General features: G+C 42.2%; 1 protein-coding gene across 1 annotated transcript in view; it reads left to right on the forward strand.

The window, feature by feature from the left end:
- Positions 1-1649: 1649 nt before the first annotated feature.
- Positions 1650-22647, forward strand: part of BMX (BMX non-receptor tyrosine kinase) — a 79513-nt gene continuing 58515 nt past the window's right edge. The window contains exons 1-10 of the mRNA XM_019525641.1: positions 1650-1792; positions 3058-3162; positions 4944-5025; positions 6642-6761; positions 9216-9277; positions 14055-14233; positions 17772-17834; positions 19167-19226; positions 19862-19916; positions 21278-21357. Coding sequence (XP_019381186.1) covers positions 1655-1792; positions 3058-3162; positions 4944-5025; positions 6642-6761; positions 9216-9277; positions 14055-14233; positions 17772-17834; positions 19167-19226; positions 19862-19916; positions 21278-21357 — 944 coding nt within the window. The 5' untranslated portion in view covers positions 1650-1654. The remainder of the gene's footprint in view (positions 1793-3057; positions 3163-4943; positions 5026-6641; positions 6762-9215; positions 9278-14054; positions 14234-17771; positions 17835-19166; positions 19227-19861; positions 19917-21277; positions 21358-22647) is intronic.

The following is a 22647-nucleotide window of genomic DNA, read 5'->3' on the forward strand; positions in this document are numbered from 1 at the left end:
GCATTAGTGAAGAGACACCTTAATCCCCCTGAGAGAGCCTTGGGCACCCCCGCTTACTGTGAGACAACTGGTCCCTTGGTATATACCTGAGCTCTTACATGGGCAGGTCCTACACCTGGTTGAGTTTTCTTTATAAAATAATTAATTAAAAAGCCTTCATATCTAACTTAAAGATCAAATTATCAGGAGCCCCCAGTAAAAAAAAGTAAAACTAAAAAAGGAAATTAACTATTTTGGGATGGATTGTCAGAGCTCAAGCTACTAAGTAGTCAGAGGTCCAGATTCCCAAAGTAAAATGTGTAAGTGCTTTGCTGAATAGTGATGAGATGAATCAGATACTTACATTTAAGCCTGTGCTTATGCAGAATTGACAGCAATATGAAGAATGTATGACCACCGTTCATGCAGTCCAGCTCCAAGGTAAAAAAGCCAAACACTATCATTCTGAATGAAAGGGGCACAGCATTGTAATTGTAAAGGTGACAGGGAAATTACAAGTTAGCTTACCTCTGAAATAACTACCCCAGTACTTCTGAACAAGCCTATCCCATGATGGGAGGGATCTACCTGGAACACAGGATCATAATGCTTTGGGTCAGATACCAGCTGGTAACTAAGCGGTATTGAGAAGAAAGGTTTAAAATCAAATTATGGAAAACATGTGCCAACCTAGAAGAACAAACATAGATGTCTGATGATGATAGGGACAGAGAAGGTAGGTGTGATGAATGGCATGCAAATATATTCTTTCTGATAGACTTTCTGCATTTAAAGGAACATAATGCACATTACAGCTCAGCAGGACACCAAACAGAGAGCAATTCACAAAGGACATACTTTCTCCTGCAAGTGCAACATTTGAACAAGGTAACTTAAAATCCAAAGCTTTAAAAAAATCGAAGGGTTTTCTCCTTGTACTATGTACTGTTGTACATACGAATTAATACAAACTGTATTTGAATAGTTTCACCTTTTGACTCTTTTTTTACAGGATAAGGTAGGGCAAGGTAGCAACTTTGAGACTAGTTCATTCAGAAAGGCATAAGCTTTCATGACAGCACATGTCTAAACCAGTTAGTCTCTAAAATGCTACCCTGTCTTGCCTTCTGCCCAACTTCAAACTAAGGTGGCCAACTACCTCTCTTTACATCATAAGTGAGACTGTTGTTCATATGCATTGACAAGAAGAAATTGAAAATGTCCACTCTGACCAACACTCTGCTTTTCTGGACAGCAACCTGAAGATTTTGTTCCTGATTGTTGCTAGAATGATTTCCTTACTATCCTCAAGTATGACATATCTGTACTTAACATAGCTTCAGTTCCTTTAAAGACACAAAACAAGAATTTAAAAAGAAAAATGTTCAGGCAACAAAAGGATACAGAATGACTTACTTGAAACATTATCTTAAACTTCAATTGTCCTATAACCTGTTTATTTTTTAAGTTAAAAAACTAATCTGTTTTACATGTTCATAAAATATGAAATACAGTCTTCATAACAGCTTGTTACAGCATGCTAGAAATTCATTACAATTTGATTTTAAAATTCCTTTTAATCCATTAATAAGGGTAATTATCTTGTTGCTTTTTAAAAGATATTTGTCTTATTATTAATAAAAGTGACTATTTGCAATTCTTTTAGGGTAACAAAATGGAGAACAATTCAATTCTGGAAGAAGTTCTTTTAAAGAAGTCGCAACAGAAGAAAAAAATGTCACCAAATAATTACAAAGAAAGGCTGTTTGTTCTGACAAAAACACATCTCTCTTACCATGAATATGACAAACAGGTATGAAATCATTTTTTTAACTATGTAGGTCAAAGATTTTCCAAAGTCTGTTTATAAAATCCGCTTCAGTTGTGTAGAATTAGACACTTTAATACTGAAATTATACCATGACAATTTAAATGCATAAGACTCAAGCAATTCAAAGTCATAGCTACACATGCATATGAAGACTTGTATTTTTTAGCATATGTAGTAACACAAAATACTGCATGTGTGCATGGGACAGAGATCCTGTCTGTCTCAAAAGCCAAAACTTTGAATTTCCTCATTTTCTTCATCAATGCAGATACCGTGTAGCAGGGATGCTAGTATACTTTGTTCAAAGTTCTGTTTAGAAAGGGTATGGGCCCAAATTCTAATTTCAGTCCAGAAAAACACTTAAGTCCACATTTAAGTCTTTACAGGCTAGCATGTAAACCTATGCTTAACCTCAGAGCTAGGCTTATTTCCCGTAGAAGTCAATAAGACTTACGCATGGCTAAAGTTAAGCACATACTTAAATACTGTCCTGAACAGGTATGTTTTCCTACTGACAGCCTCTGAGCTTCTTTGCATATCTGACAGCTCTTCAGAATTCATTTATACAGGTCAGTGTAGAGTTTATTCCACATTAAAGTAAATGGTTAAGCACAATTGTGCTCTGTAAGATGTCTGCATATCATAGAATGAGTACTCAGAAGAGCGTCCTCCCTTGTGACTGAACAGTATACACTCGCGTTATGAATTGTTGCGTAAGTAAGTATTGTATGATTGGGCCCATGTATCTTAACAAAGTAATAAAGACAATAACCAGACTCCCACTTTCCATTAGGGACTGCTGCATGCTAGGTAGATATAAACCTGCTGGTGGCAAGGGATAGCTAGATGACCTCCACAGATCTCTTCCAGACCTATTTTTTTTTTTGTTTCAGTGATTTCTCCTTCCTCATTTGTGCATTCCAGTTTAATAACTTTTTTTTTTTTTTAATTTCTTCTCTGGTGGATGGATTCAGTCTTGTAATCTTTTTACTTTAATTTCAAAGGGAATTTTGTCCATGTCTGGAATACAAGATAAGATGCCATGAATGTCTCTTAATACCTTTCCAAAAATAGTAAAGAATGTGAAGAAGTGAAAATACTCATTCTAGTTGAAACATGCAATTACCCTACTGCTTAGATTTAAGCATCAATTTGTAAAACTCATGTTGATCAATTAATTTTGATTTGATTTTTGTGTTTGAAATTCTGAGCACCACCTTGCATTCTACTTTGATTTCTATTCTTAGAAAAAAGGAAGCAAAAAGGGATCAATTGATATTAAGAAAATACGATGTGTTGAAACTGTGAATCTTGATGAACCAACTCCTTTGGAGAGACAATATCCATTTCAGGTGAGATTCTAAAATATCAAGGGCAACAAGTGTTCTCCTGCAGATTTTGAGGATCTTAACTGTAGAGAATAATATCTTGTGGCACTCCTAACTGTCACAAAAACTTGTAGCAGATTGAAAATGAAGCCAGGCTGTTATAAGCTAGTGGTCTCCGCCTTTTTCAGTAGGAGATCCCTTTTGGAATTTAAAAGCAAACCAAGATCTACTTCTACCTCTTGCCAATTCCCCCTCTCCCCCCAACCTCTGCAACAGGAAAGTGTGGGGAAGGAAGAGGGAGACAGATCAAGGCAGAGGGATAAAAAATTATTTGTGGGTGGCCCCCACCCAGCAGGTAAGTCTGTGCAGGAAGGGGTGGGGGGAGGGGAAAGGGCCATGGCGGGGCACAGATCGAGGCCCCAGCCCTAGCCCCACTCCCTCTCTCACTGCTGGGGCCTCAATCTGCCCCCCCTGCCAATGGTGGTGAGGGAGAGAGTTGAGCTGGAGCAGGGACAAGCCCTGCAGCCTGGGTGGGGTGGAATGGAGCCATAAGCAGCTCATCCACTGGGAAGAGCCACAGCTGCAGCTTACCTCACCCCGCCCTATGTGCAGATCCAGAGGCACATGCCCCCTGTGCCCTCCAGGAGTGCATGCCCCCCCTCCCCACACCCCCGAACAAACTGCTCATGGCTCCAGCCCTCCCCACCCTGGCTGCAGGGCCTACTCCTGCTCCAGCTCCACTCCCTCCTGTACTGCTGCTGCAGCTGCCCACACTGCCCCACATTTGGGGGGGCACATGCCCCCTGATCTGTGAATGGGGTGAGCTACATGCATCCTGCTGCTCCCATGTCCTGCCACTCCTGGACTGTGTCCCAGCCAATCCTCACATGTGTCCTGCCACTCCCTATTGCAGAGCCTCTGACAGTCGATCTCAGTCTGGGGGGGGGGACTACCCCCCCCCCCAGACTGCGATCAACTGTCAGGGGCTCCCGGATCAACCGGGAAATTGCAATTTACCGGTTGGTCAGGGGGCCCCTGACAGTTGATCGCAGTCTGGGGGGGGGGGACTACCCCCCTCACCAGACTGCGATCAACTGTCAGGGGCTCCCTGATCAACCGGTAGATTGCAATTGTCCAGTTAGTGACCACTGTTATAAGCTAAGACCAAAGACCACTGAAAGTAATGGGAGCCTTTTCATTCACTTCAGTGGAATGTAGATGAGATCTCGTGTACATATATTCAAGTGTGTATAATAGTTTATTTTTCTGTAATGCTATATACAAACATGAAATATTTGGTTTTGGATATCACATGCTTTTGTTTTAATATGCCATTGATAGATGCTCCATCTAATCTCTAAAAGAATCAGTGATTTTTTTTTTCCCTTAAAGTGGTGCCCTAATTCAGTTAGGAATTGACCCAGGGAAGTTGTATGCTCGCAACAGCCCCTTCTGACTTGATAAGCTATGATTCTATGAAGAACCATAGGGCATATAGGCTTTTTACTTCTAATTATGATGTGAAATTGTGGCCTTATCCCAGCTAGAACTTGACCGCTTGAAGCACTACTGGTTAAGGCCCTTACTTCACAGTCATAGAAAATTAAGGCACAGTTATTTAACTGTGAACCCAAATATTTTGGCTCTTCATGTCTTTTGGTGTCACCTGCTCTGCAGAGCTTGATTTTTGGGTTTCTTATGCATGTTCCCATATCCTTTGTTTCCCACCCCATTATAGTTAATGGACTCTGAGCCAGCTGGGATAGACTGACTGTACAGTGAATTGCTTTTCCCGTATTTTTTAGATAGTGTACAAGGATGGCCTTCTTTACGCCTACACAGCTAATGAAGAGAGCCGAAGTCGATGGCTGGAAGCCTTGCAAGAAGGTGAGGTTAGTTTTACTACTTGTGAGGGATTTTTTGTGCATTTGTTTTAAAAATGAAGGAGGTTTTATGAATTCATAGAATTCATGCAAATAAAGAAAAAACACTTTAATTTGATTGTTTTCATGCAATATTTTTATCAGTAATTTTCAGTCCTGACCCCACCCCCACAGAACAGTGAAATTTTCAAAAAGTTAAAACCTCTCATTAAAAATAAATCAAAATAAGATGAGCCCACAGATCTTCTCTTCATTTTTTCACTAGGAGAAATTGTTGAAGATTGCTTTTTCATTAAAATCCTTCTTAGGTAGAGCTTGGAGACAGAGGCCAGCAGGGATCTAAGTGGACAGATAAAGGAGTGGTGCACAAGGCCAGTGGACAATTGGAAGGCTTTCATATATAGAGTCTTAGTCTCTGATAGATAGTGTTTTGGGTGGCTGTATCCTTTGCCTATTTTATTCACCTGACAATTACATGATGGAAGCTCCCGGACTTCCTCTTCACAGGGTTTCTTGTCCATTAAGTTGTTTGGTTTTTTTTGACATATCAGAATGGGGTCTGACCTTTAGGGTAGGGACAAATGCACAGGTTACAGTGAGTTAAATAAGAGACAGGGGCTTACCACACATGGTAACAGCTTGCATGCCTGTTCTTACCCTGCAGTAAATGGAAGCTAACACTGAGCAACACTGTCCTATTTCACAGGGAGTTAAGCTGCCCTAGGACAGCTTCACTTACCATGGGGTAAAAGAGGGCAAATAGACACTACAGATCAAGTTCTGTGCAGTATGTCCCTGTCGAATGTTAACTCACCATAATTGTTAGTTTGCCTTTATCATAAGAAGTAACCCTGAGATTTGGTTCAGTGTCTTCAGCTGAATTTATATTCAAGGATGGCAATCTAGCAAGGTATAGTTCTTAAAATAAGGTTGCTGAGAAGTAGCATAATATTGTAGAAAGCCTGCAAGGTGCACTGTAGTGAAATGCTTATGATTCTTTAAGGAAAGGAGCACTATAAAAGCATTAATAAATATCTGTGGGTTAAGAGTTTCAGACACCCAGTAGCTCTTATTTTTGTGGGTTCTCAGAATTCTTGAATATATAATTAGGGAGCCTTATTTTAAGGCAACTGGTTTTAAAACCTCACCCTGTGCTGTTAAAGTTTGTTTTAATTACTTTCCAAAACAAACCCTAAAGCACTGGCTTCAAACACTAGTGTCACTTACAATATTTGAAACCATTTCTACAGAATGAAGGGGTGTTTTTAATACAAAATAAAGTGTTTAAAAGGTTATTCCTTCTTGACTTAGTCAATACACTTTCCACTCTTTTCACACAGTCAGCTTGTCATTTGGTGTACTAGGTATCTATTTTTTCATCTCATTTATTGTTATAATATGTATTAACTGAATGGAATTAGAGGACAAAAATCATCTTGCCTATTTTTATATATTATTTTGTTTCTTCTACAATTAGTTAAATAGAAATTTCTAACAGTCTATTAAAATCATTGTCTTAATCCTGAATCACAACTACTGAGTCTACCCCTCCATTTTACTTACAAGCCATGTTCTATCAGGAAGCCTGTTCAAGTTCTTTTTTCCTCCTTGTTTTTCCAGAAATTAGAGGGAATGCTGATTTACTGAACAAGTATCACAAAGGCTTCTTCACCAATGGGAAGTTTCTCTGTTGCAGCCAGACTTGTAAAGGAGCTCCTGGATGCACCATTTGGGAGAAATGTAATGTGCCATTTGTGTTTCCTTTTGAATATGTTTTTAGTTTTTAATGGTGTTTTTCATTACATTACTAAATCCATATAATCAGTACATACAGTTCTAATCAACTGGTAGATATAAAAGCTGCCTACTATTCCTCTTGATGTGTATGCTTAACTTCCACTAATAGTACTGCAATGTCATTGAGGGAAAAATAATGTGATAGATGAGACGTACTCTGATTTGATATGGTTGCACAAAAAGATAAATGGCAATATTACACTTTATGTTCACGAGACAACAAAAGTAAATTCACTCTTCTTTCTTCAGTTCTCTGGTTAAAATACTGTGTTATGCTACAGGAAAATAAAACCAAAAATTGTTGTTAGAGTTTGAATAATCAGATTAGCTACAAACAACACAAACTCAGCACAGAAAACAAGTGAGTCTATTTGAAAGGATTCAGTTTGATATTACTCCAGAGTAAAACTGACCTCTCTCATCACACCTATAAACTGGACAGTATTTCTAAACAGGCCCATACTTCCCCCTTTCTAAGCTTATTTGGATATCTTCTGGAATCTGCATTTAAAAGAAATAGGTTTCCAATAAGTGCAGAGGACTCAAGAGAATAGTTGAAAAATAATTTTAACTGTTATAAACTACATGCTGCTGGTTAGCAAGTTTAGTTTAGTTTTAAAAAAAAGTTCCAATCAGATTACTTCAAGAGATGGGTACTTCTGGGAACCTGATATTATTGAAAGTAGAGCAAATTCTCATATAGTATGAACTAATGCAGCTGCCTAACAAGCAGAGTTGGCACCTGGGGCCAATTCTGTGGGAAAGCAGGTGGAGACCGCAGTTTTGAGAGCAGGCGTGGGAGTGAGGTGGGACCAGTTCTAAGAGCTTGGTGCAGGGGGCACATAGGGGGAAGGATCTGAAAACAGTGGGGAGGGGGCAGCAGTCTTGCCCACCCCAGGAACTCCTACATAGTCCCAGCTGAGCTGTTGCTGCTTCTGCATGTGCTCTGCCAACCCTGGCTGTTGCTTTTCAACAGCAGCAGCTGGGACCTGGCATGAGAATGCTACCAGGGCATGGACTGCACAAGGGTGGGGGGTGATTCTGGCACCTCTCCTAATTTAGTGCTTTGAAGGGGTGGGAGGGATTCTTGCCCACCCCTGGTTACACTACTCAACTCATGAGTCCTTCCCCTCCCACCCCGCCCTTCCAGCACCATTTGGCAAAAATGTAAAATAAAAATTGAAATAGAAATATATATTAATTGAAGTGGAAGGCCTAGAAATCTTGGGACAGTACACACAATACACCTGAGAATGGAGACTCCAGCAGTATGTTCAGACCATGCCACAGTACTGGAATTTCCATTTTCTTTTAACTTTCTTCTTTTTAATTAAAAATAGAATCTGTCATATCTTTTAATCCATTTGTTCTTTAGGCTTACATTTTTAGATTATGTGACTAGAAGTTAACTACAATGATCTAAGACTAGATGTACTAGAGGTTTTAACTTGACAGTGAAGGGAAAGCAACTCTCCTCCCCTATTTATGACCTACATTCTGGAAGTGGGCACAAGATTTGTAAGCCTCCAGTTTGAGGAAGTGGCATTGAAAGATGGATTTTATTTATTTATTTTATTTTATTTTTTTTTTTGGAGGTACTGAGCACTTGTGTCCCACTGACTTCACTGCGATTCCTCAGCACATTTGAAAGTCAGGCCTGAAATGTTTCTAGATGAGTGCTCAAAAATGGAATCACTCGAAATTAATGAAAATGTAGGCTTAAACATCTATGAACCCAATCTATATGCCTGATATTTTAACCAACATTTAGAGGCCCCTTTTCAAAATTTGGTCCTAATGATGGTGAACTCCTTAATGATACTCCATAGTGTGAATATAGGTGTTTTATTTTTTATATATTATATATGGGGAGGGCACAGAAACACTACATAATGTATTATCCTTGTAAAGACTTGCCAATTAACTTATTACTGTAATTTGAATGGCATTATGTTCCTTCAGAAGCAAATATACATGCAAATAATGCTATAAAACCCATATACCATTACAAATACAAGCAGCAGCTGTTTTGCTGTCAGTAAGTTTCTATGCACATTACAATGTAGAAGAAGGGAAAGGGAGAGGCAGGAACAGTATAGCAAATGCTCTACTTTCTTAAATACTAAGAACTGCAAAAAGTGTTGCATCTCTTTCTGAATGTGGTTGGAAACAATTAGCAGCAGCTGTGGGAGTACTCCTGTAAGAAAACTCCAGGGAGCCTCCAGCATTTTAACTATTGTCACTCTCACACAGGAGGGGACAAACATGGAGATAAAATGTTGGCAGTGATCAGGGAGTTTTCTGCACTAGTGCCCTCACCTTCTCAGCTACCAGTTGAACAATGTCAGTGAAAACAGCCTTATGTTCATGCTTTACTTTTATTCTCTTTTACAATAGATACAACTCTACATAGCACACCCAGTCCTGTGAAACCACTGCCTCCTGACCCTAGACCACTGGTAAGTAAAAAGCTTGTACTGTCTGTTTACAGTAGATCCTGTTTATTGGACAAATTCTTCTTTCAGCACCTGGATGACATGAGAAATGAGGAGAGCTCCAGACAGCTCTTCAGTGGGAGGTACTTTGACATTATTGAAGTTTCCCTGGCACCCAATACACAGCAGGGGAAAGGAAAGAAAAATACAGATGGTAGTATGTCCTCCAGTCCATCCAATTCTCCATGCACCCACTACCTTGTCCATATGCCTCTGGATTTTCTGGGCAGGAGACACTGCAGAACCTGGAAAGTCTCAGATAGTTTACTATTAGCAAAACTTCCATCTGCGTGGAAACTATGCCTATAATATTTAAAATTCTGGATTACAAATTCTCTCTATGAATCTGTTTCCATGAAGTAAGAGGAAATCTGGTGTTCTCCATGTTTAAGTTCTAGCTTTTGAATCTTTAAGGGACCCTTACATCATATTTTTCCAGTTGTTCTGTACAACCACAAGGGCTAGAAACTTACTTCTTAAGAAATGAAAGCTATGAACCCCATAAATTTACTTGACTCAAGCAGAAAGGGCTGTAAAAAAACACAACACCTCACAGAAAGTTTGATAGAAATTACAAGAGTTGCCAAAACTAGGCTAGATGCTTGTTGTATCAATAAGGTTTTTGACACCTGTTCTGGTCATAACATTTGAGGATAATTTTACTATGACTAAGCAAGAATAGAACTGGTTTCAAATACCACAGCCCATCCTGGTTTCTGTCAAAGGATTGCTTTGTCTACCTAGAGAGATTATCATCATGCAAATCATCTGCTGAGCAAATTGACTCATATTTTATAGCTCATCATCCCTAATCCTGAGGAGATATTTTGAATGGGAAATTTAAAAAGCAGGTTCATGACAATACCCAGATGGGCTCCAAAGTTCAAATTCTATGCAAGTCCTTTATTAAAAGTATAGTAACTACTGGCTGGTCCGATTTGCATGACAGCTCACTTACAAAGGTTAATACTGCTGTCACATAACAGGATGCATTTAATCCAGCAGCTATATGTTTTGCTGTTTGGTGGGAGGAGGAGAGCATTGAGCTCTACTTTGGAGCTGATCCAGTGGAGAGAGGCTGCCTGCCTGTAACCTCTTCTCCTAGCTCTGTCCTCACCCTCCCCAACTCTGATACTGTCTGCAGGATGGGAGGTGGGGAGAAGGAAGACAAGGGAGCTCCAGGCTAGGGTTTTCCCAGTCTGAGGAGGAGGAGGGTCTGAGAAAGCCAAACAACTGTTTAAAATGATATAATGATATTTAACAAGTAGCTTAAAAGATTAAAGTAAGGAGATTTTAATTACATTGGACAGGTCCCGAGTCCAGTTAGTAAAAAATTCAGAGCCCCAGTTCAGAGAGGAGCTAGACAGTTATAAATACCAGGAAAACCCCCTCCTTACTTCTGTGTCTAGTCATAATGTGTACTTATTATAATACAAACTTTACAGGGCTGAAGTACTGAGTCTTACTGGCCTCATGTGTTCAGGAAGAGGTCAGCTACAAAATTCAGATTTACCAGTGCTTCAAGTGAAAAAAAATTATGCCATCATTATGCACAGCAAAGGGTAGAAAGAGATTATAAAGATCTAGGAAGCCTGAAATAGCAGGAGGGACTCATTTTAATCTGTTTGCCTACTTTTTAAAAATGAAAAGTCCTGTACAGTGGCAGCAAAATCAGGGAAAAATGCCAAGTGCTCTCTAGCAAATTATGCCCTTTTTAAAGCAAATTGTAAAGAAGCATAGTGTGCTTCTTTGTGACCTCTATCCTGAGAGGGGGACACTGGTGTCCCCCTCTCAGGATAGAGGTCAGGGCAGCTCAGGGTCTCTATATAAATTGCAGTTTTTTTGTGCCCTGGAGAGGTCACTCCAGCTTTGCTTTATTTTTCAAGTGAGGATTATGTTCAGAGAGCTGATGTCTCACTTAGTATCATCCTATTATCTCATGAGACAGACATATGCCTAATATTACTACTACTATAACCACAATAAATAAATAAAATATAATAAAATATGAAAACTCTGATGGGCCAAGAGAAATTACACTTTCCATTTTATAGATGCATTAGGGATGTCTTAGTGAAAGAGCCAAATACATCACTTATGAAACATAGCCCTTATAGTTCCCATAGTTTTGCATTACAAATAATCAGACTTGATTATCTATTGTCATAGTTTCTGCCTATCATCTTTAGAAAAAGAAATAAAACGTGTGTGTTAAGAGTTGGTCAATGTACTTTTTTTTAAATGAACCTATTGTGTAATACAGTATAACCTCATAAATCCAGATATCAAAACCCAGAATTCCTGAAAATCTGGCACTTTTTAAAAATACGCTACATAAAAGAGTAGCAGTGGCTGGTCCCAAAGCAGTGGAGTGGGAAACTAGCACATGGCACCTGCCGCTGCCATCCACTACCCACCACCCCATGCCACCACTCTGTACAGCCGCTGCTTCAGGACCAGCCACCGCTACTCTCCCCGCCCCACTCTGTGACTGGCCGCTGCTCCAGTTTCAAAAATCCAAAACATTCAAATTTCCAGCAGGTGCTCAGTCCTAAACACACTCAGTTTATGAGGTTGTATATTGAGGCCAGGCGCTGGGTGGTGTGGCTGCTAAGGTGTACAGTTGAATTTGCCTAGAGGTTGCAAATTCAAGGCCATAGCAGAAGTGCTCATGGTGTGGTCATGTCAGGTGCCAATGAATCTGTAAATTCTACTAAATGCCTTGTTACAAGGGCATGGGAAGGAGGGAAGCACACTGGGGCCTTCTGAAACCATTTAGTATCAGGACATTTACATGGGCAAAATGCACCAACACTTCATGACACAAAGTATAAGAGGTGTAAATATGAGTTAAAACCCATTGTATAAACTTATTTGCTATTGTGAGTGTAACAGGGAGCCTACCGGGGCCGATCTCCATGTGGCCCGCTCACCTGTTCTTGGTGAAACCACCCACCTTCTTGCCCACCACACCTTGATCTTAATTGATTAATTAATAGATGTAGTTTGGTGGGAGGCTACCCATGTACTGCCCTTCTGCTAGGGGGTGCTATCTGCAGCTCCATTCCTCCCCTACACTGCTGCCCAAGCCTCACAGATGACATGTTTTCAAATGTGCCAGTCCCCCACAATGGGGCCCAGAATCTTGCTGTAGGACCCCCAACTGAGTTCCTCCCTTCAGGTGGACACTGCCACTATCATACCAGGCCAGATATCGCCCTGCCATCAATTCCCCTTCAGGTGTGGTCCCCTCACTGGAACCTTCAGCTCACACTAGCCCCAGCCTATCTCCAGGACAGTCAGGACCCCAGGCCCCTGGCTCTTGGGTGTCCCTCCCAGTGGGCCTCCTTGCCCTCCTGGTCCTGGCCCCTGCCTGGGCCAGTCAGGGGAAGCTCTGGCAGGCCTCACTGTATGACCCATACTCTTTTCCCAGGGGCCCCCTCTCTGGGTCCTCCTTTACAGACGTAGTGACCTGGGGTACCTCACACCACAACTGGTGCCTCAGGGTCTCACAGGGGACTCCCATTCCCTCCCTGGGCAGCAGGTCATGATGCTACTACCAGTGTTATATTCAACCCAAACTCTGCCTCACCACTTTGGAGGACTTACTGGGGTCAGAACTCAGCTCTCTCTCTGGCTGAGCCCCCTCTCCCTTCTCAGGGCTCCACACTGCTTGTAACACCCCCTTTACTCAGGGTCTTGGGGCTTCCCTCCACAGGTGGGCTCAGGTGGCCATAGCCATGCCTAGGGCCAACTTGAAGATCTACAAGGTCCCTTCTGACCCTACTTTTAAGATTCTATGATTCTCTCCTCCTCAGGGTCTCAAACCCCCACAGGGCTCAGGCAGCCTTGGCCACACCTGGCCTCCAACTCTCCTCCACAGGGCTTGCACCCCCACAACTACCTCCAGTGTACACAACCCACCCAGAGGTGAGGGCTAGGGGTTAAGGCACCCCAACCCACCTTTCACCAGGGTGATCACTGGCCTGGCATTTCCTGGGGGCTCCCACACCACTGGGAGCCCCACCAGGCCACCCACTCCCAGCAGGGTGTAGTTTCAGGTCATACCCAGGACCAGGAACCTCCTACCATCCCCAACAGCTCCTCCCTTACCTCCAGATGAAATTCAGCAGCCCTCTAACCAGGCAATGTTATTGTCTGCCCTCCAGCAGCCAAACTGCCTTGTTTATGTAGGCAGCCCTGAGCCTAAAATGGCTGCCCTCATTAGGCACCTGGAGGCTGCCAGCTGCAGGGCCTTAAAGTGGCAGGCACACCTAGTGCCCTGTCACAGTGAGACATCTCTAATATCTAATCTTCACAAAGCAAACCCATAGAGAGTTGACCTCATTCATAACATCATTTCTTCTGGTGCAATTTTTAATTTGTTGGACTCAATTCTTTTCTCAGCTATAGTACAGAACTATGTCTCTTGTGTCTTGTAAGATCTTTGTTGGAGCTAATTTTATAAAATATGCAGTTCTATATGTGCCAGAGTAGGACCAAGCCTCATTTTAACCAAGTTTACTTTGTATTTCACTATTTTTGAACTGCAGATGCTGGAATGTATTTCTGAACAGATGAACAAATATACACATACACATATAGTAAACCATACACATTCTAAATTAATTTGTTCGCAGTTGTCAAGCACATTGAAGATATAAACTGCTATCTAAACACTAAGTATTTTTTCCTATGGTAACCCATAACATTGTCATTTTGTGGTCTCTGCCTTCAAAAGATGAAGCATAGTAGTTTGCCTCAGGTTCTAACACCAGCAATGTCTTTCTTGAAGATTGCTGTGGCTCAGTATAACTACGAACCCCAGGGAAACTGTGATATCCCACTTGTCAGGAACAGCCAGTATTATGTTCTGAAAGAAGAAGATCCAGAACGGTGGAAAGTGAGGGACATAGAAGGGTAAGTTCAGTCTTCAAAGCTGATGAAGATTTTTTGTTCAGTGACTGCTTTGATTCCACACCCTTAAACACTCCTGCTGCCATTGGTACATTTCAGGATCTAACAATAACTATTGTGGTGGCTCTTTAAACTTGTTCTAACTAATCTTGTGAGCTTGTTTTTTTCTATACACTGCCTTTCTCTTGCCTCTGTATCTTGCCCTTGAATCCTTGTTACAGTCAGAAGTAGATGGTACAACAGAGTAGCTCTCAGATTCATGTACCCAGATTCATGTAACCAAGTGATATGGAGTTTTAGGGCAGGGATTTTCAACCTTTTTTAGTCTAAGTACCCCCAGCAGCCAGACACTGAGTGGGGGAGGAGGGGGAGGGGGGAATAGCTCAAGGCTGAACACCAAGTGGGGGTGGGTATAGTGCATGGCTGAACGCCGAGTGTGGGGGGTGGGTAGCGTGTGGCTGGACACGGAGAAGGGAAGCAGGACAGTGCAGGGGCAGGTGGGGATGGAGCATCATCACCTCCTAGGAGCAGGGCCAAGGTGGGACAGGGTAGCTGACCGGCCTGGGCTGCGGGCAGCGACGCCCCTCTGCAGGGTGGGGAAGCTCACCAGGTTGGTGTGTGGCAGTGGCAGCCACCATGTGTGAGCTTCCCCTCCCTGCAGAGGAAAACCGCTGCCCTCACCCCACCCCAGCCCTCATCCTGGGAAGTGCGGGCTCCTCCATCCCGACCTGCCCGCGTGTATCCCCTAGGACTGTTCAAAGTACCCCAGGGGTATGTGTATCACTGGTTGACACCCCCTGTTTTAGGGGAAAGAATGAACCCCATTTTCTATCACCCAGGTCCACAAAAAGTCAACTACTTGCAAACTGTATAATAATAGTTTTTTTCAAATAAAAAAAAGAGGGTTTTACATTAATTATGACAGCTAAGTATCTACCCCTTAAGTAGATACTTTATTTCTTTATACTTTGAGTATCTTGATTTCCCTGCTTACCTCATCCCACTCCTCAAATGCCAACTGCCCTATTAGGAAAAATTTAAAATAGTCACTACCTGAAATAGTCTCTATTCATTTTTATTTCAGTATGTGCCTACAATAACAGTAACAGCCACAAAGTTTATGGGGACTGTTAGGAAAGACGCATATTTCACCATAGTGTCTTATATGAGGGTCAGTGTTACTCTCGACATAGTGCTGAGGCTTCCTTAGTCCTATCCTTTGGCGTTCACAAAAGAGCGGAATTCCCTTCAACAAATTTTTAAAAAAAGAAGGATTTTTTCCTGTTAGTATCCAACCAGGGCCAATGTAAGAAGTTTATTTCTCATGTAAATGGGAAATTGCTTTAGGAACAGGCTAGGGCAAAAGCAGAGCAGCAAAAGAAAAGTTTTTGAGAATACCCGACTAGAGATACAACTCAGCTAAGTACTTCCTGGAAAATGTGGGAAGGAACATTTTGAGCTGGGAGAGGTCCTACATAGGTCTCATGGGATGTTGGATTGAGTGGAATTAAGCTTTTAATCATAATTAATTCACTAATTCAAATAACATATGTACATAAACATATAAACAAAGAAAATATGAATGTATAAATACTCGAAATATGCAGTGGAGCTCACCTGGGTGGTGCAGATGCAGTCTGCACCTCCACTCTGGCCTGTGGCTGCTCCCTGGTGCTCCACATGGGGCTGAGCCCTGTCCACTTCCACCCAGGCACTGACAAAGTATAGGGGGTACATGTGGGTGCACATACACCCCCTGAGCATGGTGGTGCACCCCTTGCGAAAAGGCGCTGGCAATTGGTGTTTGCCACCTTCCCCCGCCTCCCACCTCTGGCATCTGCAGGCAGTCTGTGATTGCCGCTGGCTGCCGCAAACACTGCTGGTGGTGTCTGCAGGTGGTCACCGACCACTGGTCAGTACTTGTCACCCCACCCCTACTGCCACCAGCACCACCACCTCCACCTGTTGAAGCTCGCCGTGCCCTTCCAGCCTCCAGGAGCACATGGCATTCATGCACCCAGGGCAGCCTGTCCCACACTCCTGCCAGCCCCAACACATGGGGTGGGGAGTATAGAGAGAGAAAACAGTGGTAGGTGGGGGGGGGGAAGCTGTAGCTGGGCTGCTCCTGCCCCAGCACATGGGGCTCCAGGTCTAGCTCCCAGCTGCCTTCCACCCACCTAAGGGCAGCTGAGTGGGGCAGCCCCTCCAGGAAAGGGCTGTGACCATGGGCTGGGCCCAGGGCCAGTGGCAGCATGAGGCTGAGCTGAGGCCAGCAGGAGTTCAGGGCCAGGTCTGGCAGGAGTGTGGGGCTGGAGCCTGGGGCCAGGGCTGGGAGGAGAACATCCAGGGCCCTCCAGTGGGCAAGGGTGGGAGTGCAGTGCACATTGTCCGGGATGGGAGCAGGCAGGGCTCGGCCCTATGTGGAGCACAGCACGGGCAGCCATGGGCTGAGCCAGATACAATTAATTGGTGGGTGCCCCACCATGGGCCAGATCCAATTAACTGGCAGGCTGGATCTGGCCCAGATCCAATCAGCTGACAGGCTGGATCTGGCCTATGGGCCATATTTTGCCCACCCCTGGTCCAAGTGGTATATGCACACACATGATACAGGTAGTTCCTTGCACTCTGAGGTCAAAAATACCGTTTTGAGTTGAAACAAAGGATACATCAGCAAAAGAGAATTATTTATAGTATTTTCTCTTTGGCCAAAATCTTTAGTCAGAGTTTGAGACCTTAAATGGGAGTTTCTATTATGATGACCTATAAACAATGAGAGTCACATTTTCTTATGGTGTTACTGTGTTTATCTTGAAAAAGGTATACACAGTCCTATTGCCCTGAACTCAGTGGAAACAAACATCAGGCCCTTTCCTTGCTCAGAAATCCTCAAGTCTGTCACTACAGTGAAGTCTATGCCCAAGAAGCTCTGTCTTTCTGCTCCTTCGTTGTAGGCATATACTGAGCTGAGTCTCTCACACACTGTTACTGAAGTATAGCAATATCCTAGCTATCTTTTTTCAACCTGAGATACTCATCAATCCAGGTAGCTTTTCTCTGACTGGCTATGATGCTAAAAGTCTTGGGAGTTAGCCCCACAACCCACAACTGTTTCTAGTGCATAAAGGTTGCCTCCTTGCTCTTTGTATTGAGCCTAAATAAAACTGGTTGGCAGACCATTAACTTTCTAAAGCTTGTGATCAGCTGTGGTTTGTTTGCCAGCTAGGTGTTGGTGCTTTTCATTTTAACAATTAAGATGTTTGTCCACCCCAGAACTGGGTGCTCCGATCCTTCTGCCAAAGAAGTTAATCACCAAGGCAAAGATTATTTCAATGATAATGCACATTTTAATTCATCAACATGCAATTTCCTAAAACAGCATACATTGCCTATGCATTCTTCTATATGATAGGGAAAGCCAAAATATTTTAAAAATTAAACATGAACATCTCTATGACCCTGCAAAAGAAGTCTTTGATTAATTCCATATGCTATTTTAAAAGAACAGATTTTAAATTATATAAAATGTTTCCTCTTTCAGGAAGGAAGGCATTGTACCAAGTACTTTTTTGAAAGCCATATCCATCAATGATGATGAACTTAGGTAAATCAACCTCCAACTATTCTTCTCCCTACAATTTAAGGAATCTATAAATCTATGAAAGGCTCATCTGCATTTCCATGATATTTTGTTTGTTTATGACATATTCAATATATTTCTGTATTCTCTTCATAAAGTGCTGTAAAATATAGAACAAAATGTGTCGTCTTTTGCTTTTTGCAGATGTATTTAATGTGTAAAAGTCATATAAAAATATGGACCCACTGAAATGAATGACAATTTTTCTGTCAACTACAGTGGGGCCTGAATTTAACCCTGTATATTCTTACTTCAATTTTAGGACTCTGAAACTTAGACATGCAAGACAATTTATGTATATAAGCAGTCCTGTAGACAGCCAAGTGATTTTGATTAAGTAAAGCTTTTCAGATCAAACTTCGCTTTCCTCTATTTTGTAGTTTGATCCTAAATTTGTACAAACTTATGTTTTACATAAAATTAACCACATATTTGCTAGGAACAGGCCTTTCATGACATGAAAATAATCCCATAGCATGTAAAGAGGAAGCAAAGCTGAATAAGGCCCCTAACATGTTTTTGAATACATAATTTTATGAAATCCTGAATGTTGGAGAACAGCTAAAAATCCCTGCTTTTTCAGATTCTAAGGGGTTTTTTAGGATGCTATTTGTTTACTTGTTTTGGCATATGCAATTTTCTTCTACCCACAGTGGTAAAAGCATGTTTTGGAGGATGCTTAGTTTTTGTTGTTTTGGAGGATTTCCATATAAATTCCAATGAGGCAAATGAAATATCTTTTAAAAATGCAGCTGAAATCCACAGGCCTCCAGTTTATCAGGATAAGTAGACAGAACATTTTACTCTCTGACTCACTACAAGAAATCACAAAAGGCTAAGGAGGTTAGAAGTTAGCTGAGGTTAGACCAAGGGTAAACAAACCCCTGGCATGTGTGCTAGAGTGTGACATGCAAAGCCATTTTGCTTGGAACTTGCACATCGGGGAAGGGGCCAGGGCTGTGTTGCCACAACAAGGATCAGGCCCCTTGCTCTCTCTCACCACCCAACATCTTACAAGTCAAGCTTGCAGGTGTTTTTGGCACTCTGCCCAAAAATGTTACCAAACCTTGGATTAGACTATTTTATCATAGGAAAGGGGCTTTTTTTTGGGGCCCCAACTAAACTCATAGAAATTGAAATACAATTAAATTCTTAAATTTTCCAAATGAAAAAAAAATCCGCTTTGGGCTGAGACATAACCATAGCTCTAACTCAGTAAAAATATTTATAATATAGTTTTTAAATTGAGGAAGGCAGAATCAACATTCATTTCAATATAGCATTTTATCTTTGTAGGGAAAACTTCAGCATTGGTAAACATTCATCAGAAGAAGAAGACAGTATTGATAATCATGAGTGAGTATGCAGACAATTTTTTACATATAATCTGTAAGTCCTTTTAAGGCAAAGTCTAGCTGAAGCCACACACTAGAGATGGGGGCTTGGGATCTGGGGGTCATGTGCCAGGGGTTTGCGAGCCACATGGCAGAGCCTGTTCTGACCACAGTGGCCCCCAATCCCTCAGCTCTGATGTGCAGTCCTGGCCCCCAACCCCCAGCCCAGGCATGCAAACCTAGCCTGCAGCCCCAGTGCATGTCCTCCAGCCTCCAACTCCCTACCATGTAGCCCCCAACTCCTGAGTCCTCAGCCCCAGTATACAGACTCAATCCTCCTGCCCTGTCACATGGCCCAAACTCCAGAGACCCCCAGACCTCACACACTTATACATCCACCAAGGTAAGATTTTTTTCTTTCTTGGGGCCTTCCAAAAATAAGCTGTTATATTCAGGGAGTGGGTTATATGCTAAAAAGTATGGTAGGTATTTCTGTGTGGCTCTGTGCTATGTAGATATACCACAGAGGAGAGAGCTTGGCTTTTAAAAGAAGATTCTAAAATTATCATCCTGTAAGGGTTTTTTATCAGCCTGCTTTGCTCATATATTATTCAGGTATCATAATGTCAATAACATGCACAATATTTCTGGCTGCAGCTGGTATGCAGGTAATATCTCCCGGGCCCAGTCAGAGCAACTACTGCGACAAAAGGTACTAAATATCCTTTATTCACTGGGCTTAACCTATTCTGGAAATGGTTCAGTATTTATTGTTGACTTTGCTACTCCGTGTGGGTAGATGATGCTAATGGTCTTCTAATAATCATAGTATAGTAAGAGCACCAGACACTTAAATAGTAAATTAGTGCAAAGATGGAGCAATAATAAGGTTTCCAGAAGTTTGTGGATAATTTGAGAGTTCCAATATGTAAGTATCTTATGTCACTAATTTAATTGCTGCAAATGATAGGCAGAAACTATAAATCTTCATGTAGAAGTCTGCCAATAGATTTCACTTCTGATCTGAATACCCAAACTGCTATTGCAAATGCTGGGCTTTTTCAAGGACAGACTGCCTGTCATCTAATACTTCAAGCTGATTTCACGCTGTATATACAAATGGAGGGTGCTGTACACAATGCCAGGCTCCTGTTCATAGAAAGCCCAATATGAGAAATGCTTCGAACTCAGGTTTGCAGCTGCAAGTAGTACACATCACTATGGTTCTGCATAGATCCTTTGTAGTTCACTGCTTTCATACTGCCCATTATACTGGTACCTGCCTCTGAGGTTTTTGTAGTGCACAGCTCTTCTGCAGCCATAGCCCAGCATTCCTTCCCAGCTGTCTGAACTATAAATCAGGAAAGGGACAGTCCCACTTAAAGGGCCACTAGAGGTCAGCAGGAGGACTAACCACTGAAGGCATGATATTGAAAAGTGCCAAACAATCCCAACACCCTTGGGTTTTTAAATGAAACATGAGGTCATAGGCAACTGGTACAGGGTGCATGGGGGTGCACATGGACAGTGGACCCCCTGATGGCTGACACTGATGCTGTTGGTAGGGCTGGTGCCCTCCCTGACAGGGTCAGTGGCTTCTGTGGGTGCCCCTTCCAGGTTCAGGAGGCACCAGTCACTCATGCATGAGGTTGCTCTTCATCTTGCAAAATCAATTTTAGTGTGCACCTGGACCCAGGAGCATCTACTTCCATCCACACACATGCATGTGCACATACACAGTTCTGGCACATGAATGAGGCAGTTGCAAGTCATACTCCTAAAAAATTCAAAATGAAAATCAGAATCCTGATAAACAATCACAGCAGCAGAAAGTGATCATGCCAGCTTGAGTAGGGACTAGAGTAGCAGGGAGGGAAAGAATTTAACTGTAGTTCATATTAAAAATAGCCTAAAGATGTAAATGTACTAGCTGTTCAGTCACTCAACAATATGGTGGGTGTTGAAAACCGATGCAAGTTTAAGACATTATAGAAGGAAATGTACCAAGGCAAAACTGCTGTTTCAAAATGTTGGCTAACAGTTGATGCTTCTTATTACATTTGGCTTTCTTAGGGAAAAGAAGGTGCTTTTATGGTTCGAAAATCTAGCCAAGCAGGAAAGTACACAGTATCTGTATTCAGCATGGCCCTTGAGTGAGTATTCAGAAGACTTGTATTATTTCTATTGCTTGCTCTATGGGTGTGTTCCTTATGGCAGTTCTCCAGTACTGAAGTTATTTATCATACCTAAACTAACGTTAGGTAACTTGAATTAGCAGTTTCAAAACATCATTCATGCATGCTTTAGCTTTGCTATCCCCCTGCACTGAGCCTAGTGAGGTATGACATTAAGCTCTGAAGAGAAAAGTGTTCCTTGCAGGAGGCAGAGCACACAGGTTTGGTTTGATTGCCAGCTGAACATAGAACATCATCTTCAAGAATAGGTTTTATCAGAGATTAATGTAATGGCTGGGTTGGTTAGAAAGAGAAAAAAAATGGGGAAGGAGAAAGAGTCAGAGGCTGGCAGAGGTAGAAGAAAGAAAAGCAAGGTTAGGAATAGAAATGTGCCATACTGTTGCCCTGAGGGGTCAGGCCAACACTCAGGATCTCAATATTGCACTGTTAGACAGGACAGCGTGGTGTACAATTTCACATGCACACATAAAAATCAGTTAACAACACATAGACTCACTAGGTTCATGCACCCCTACTAGGCATACACACTCACACTAGCAACTCAGATACACACACATTCAAAATAACCAGTCTAGGTTCATTCACACCTATCACCAGTTTAAGCCCATACACACTACACACACCAAACTGAGACAGAATCAGTTACCAGTTACCAACACCTGCACAACCAATACATATATGTAGATTACTAATTCATATACCACACACACAACGATATCTATATATGTATATATATGTGTATTCACTAATTCACACACATACCACCCACCTACACATATACACAGGTGAGTTCCTAAGCTGGGTGTTGTGATGTGTATGTATGTATGTATGTATGTGCTTGGGGTACTTGGGATACCTTAGGAAAGGTTAAGGTAAGAAAGTAGAAGTGTAGGGAGTGAAAGTTGCTGGGAGTGAAAGTCACCAGGACTGGGATTAGAACTGGTAGACTAGAGGGGTCAGGGCTGAAGAACTGCGGCTCAGGGGTAGCTTTAGGTTAATTGGTCTTAATTGATTAAAAGACAATGCCCAAAGCCTGCAGAACAGGGGAATGATGCTGGCACAGAGGCTGGGACTGGAGCCAGAGCTACAGGGGAGCTGAAAAGGTAGGTGGGGAGAGGGAAAATGGGACTAAGGGAAAGTGTGGGTGTTAAAGAGGGGCACGGGGTGTGGGGAAACAGAGGATGGCTCCAGAACAGCTAGAGAAGCTGCAGGGAGTGGCAGTAGGTGCTGGAAGCTGGAGAAAGGCTC

The sequence above is a fragment of the Gavialis gangeticus genome, unplaced genomic scaffold (genome assembly GCF_001723915.1).
Source record: "Gavialis gangeticus isolate Ggan-Ray unplaced genomic scaffold, GavGan_comp1, whole genome shotgun sequence".
Lineage (NCBI taxonomy): Eukaryota > Metazoa > Chordata > Crocodylia > Gavialidae > Gavialis > Gavialis gangeticus.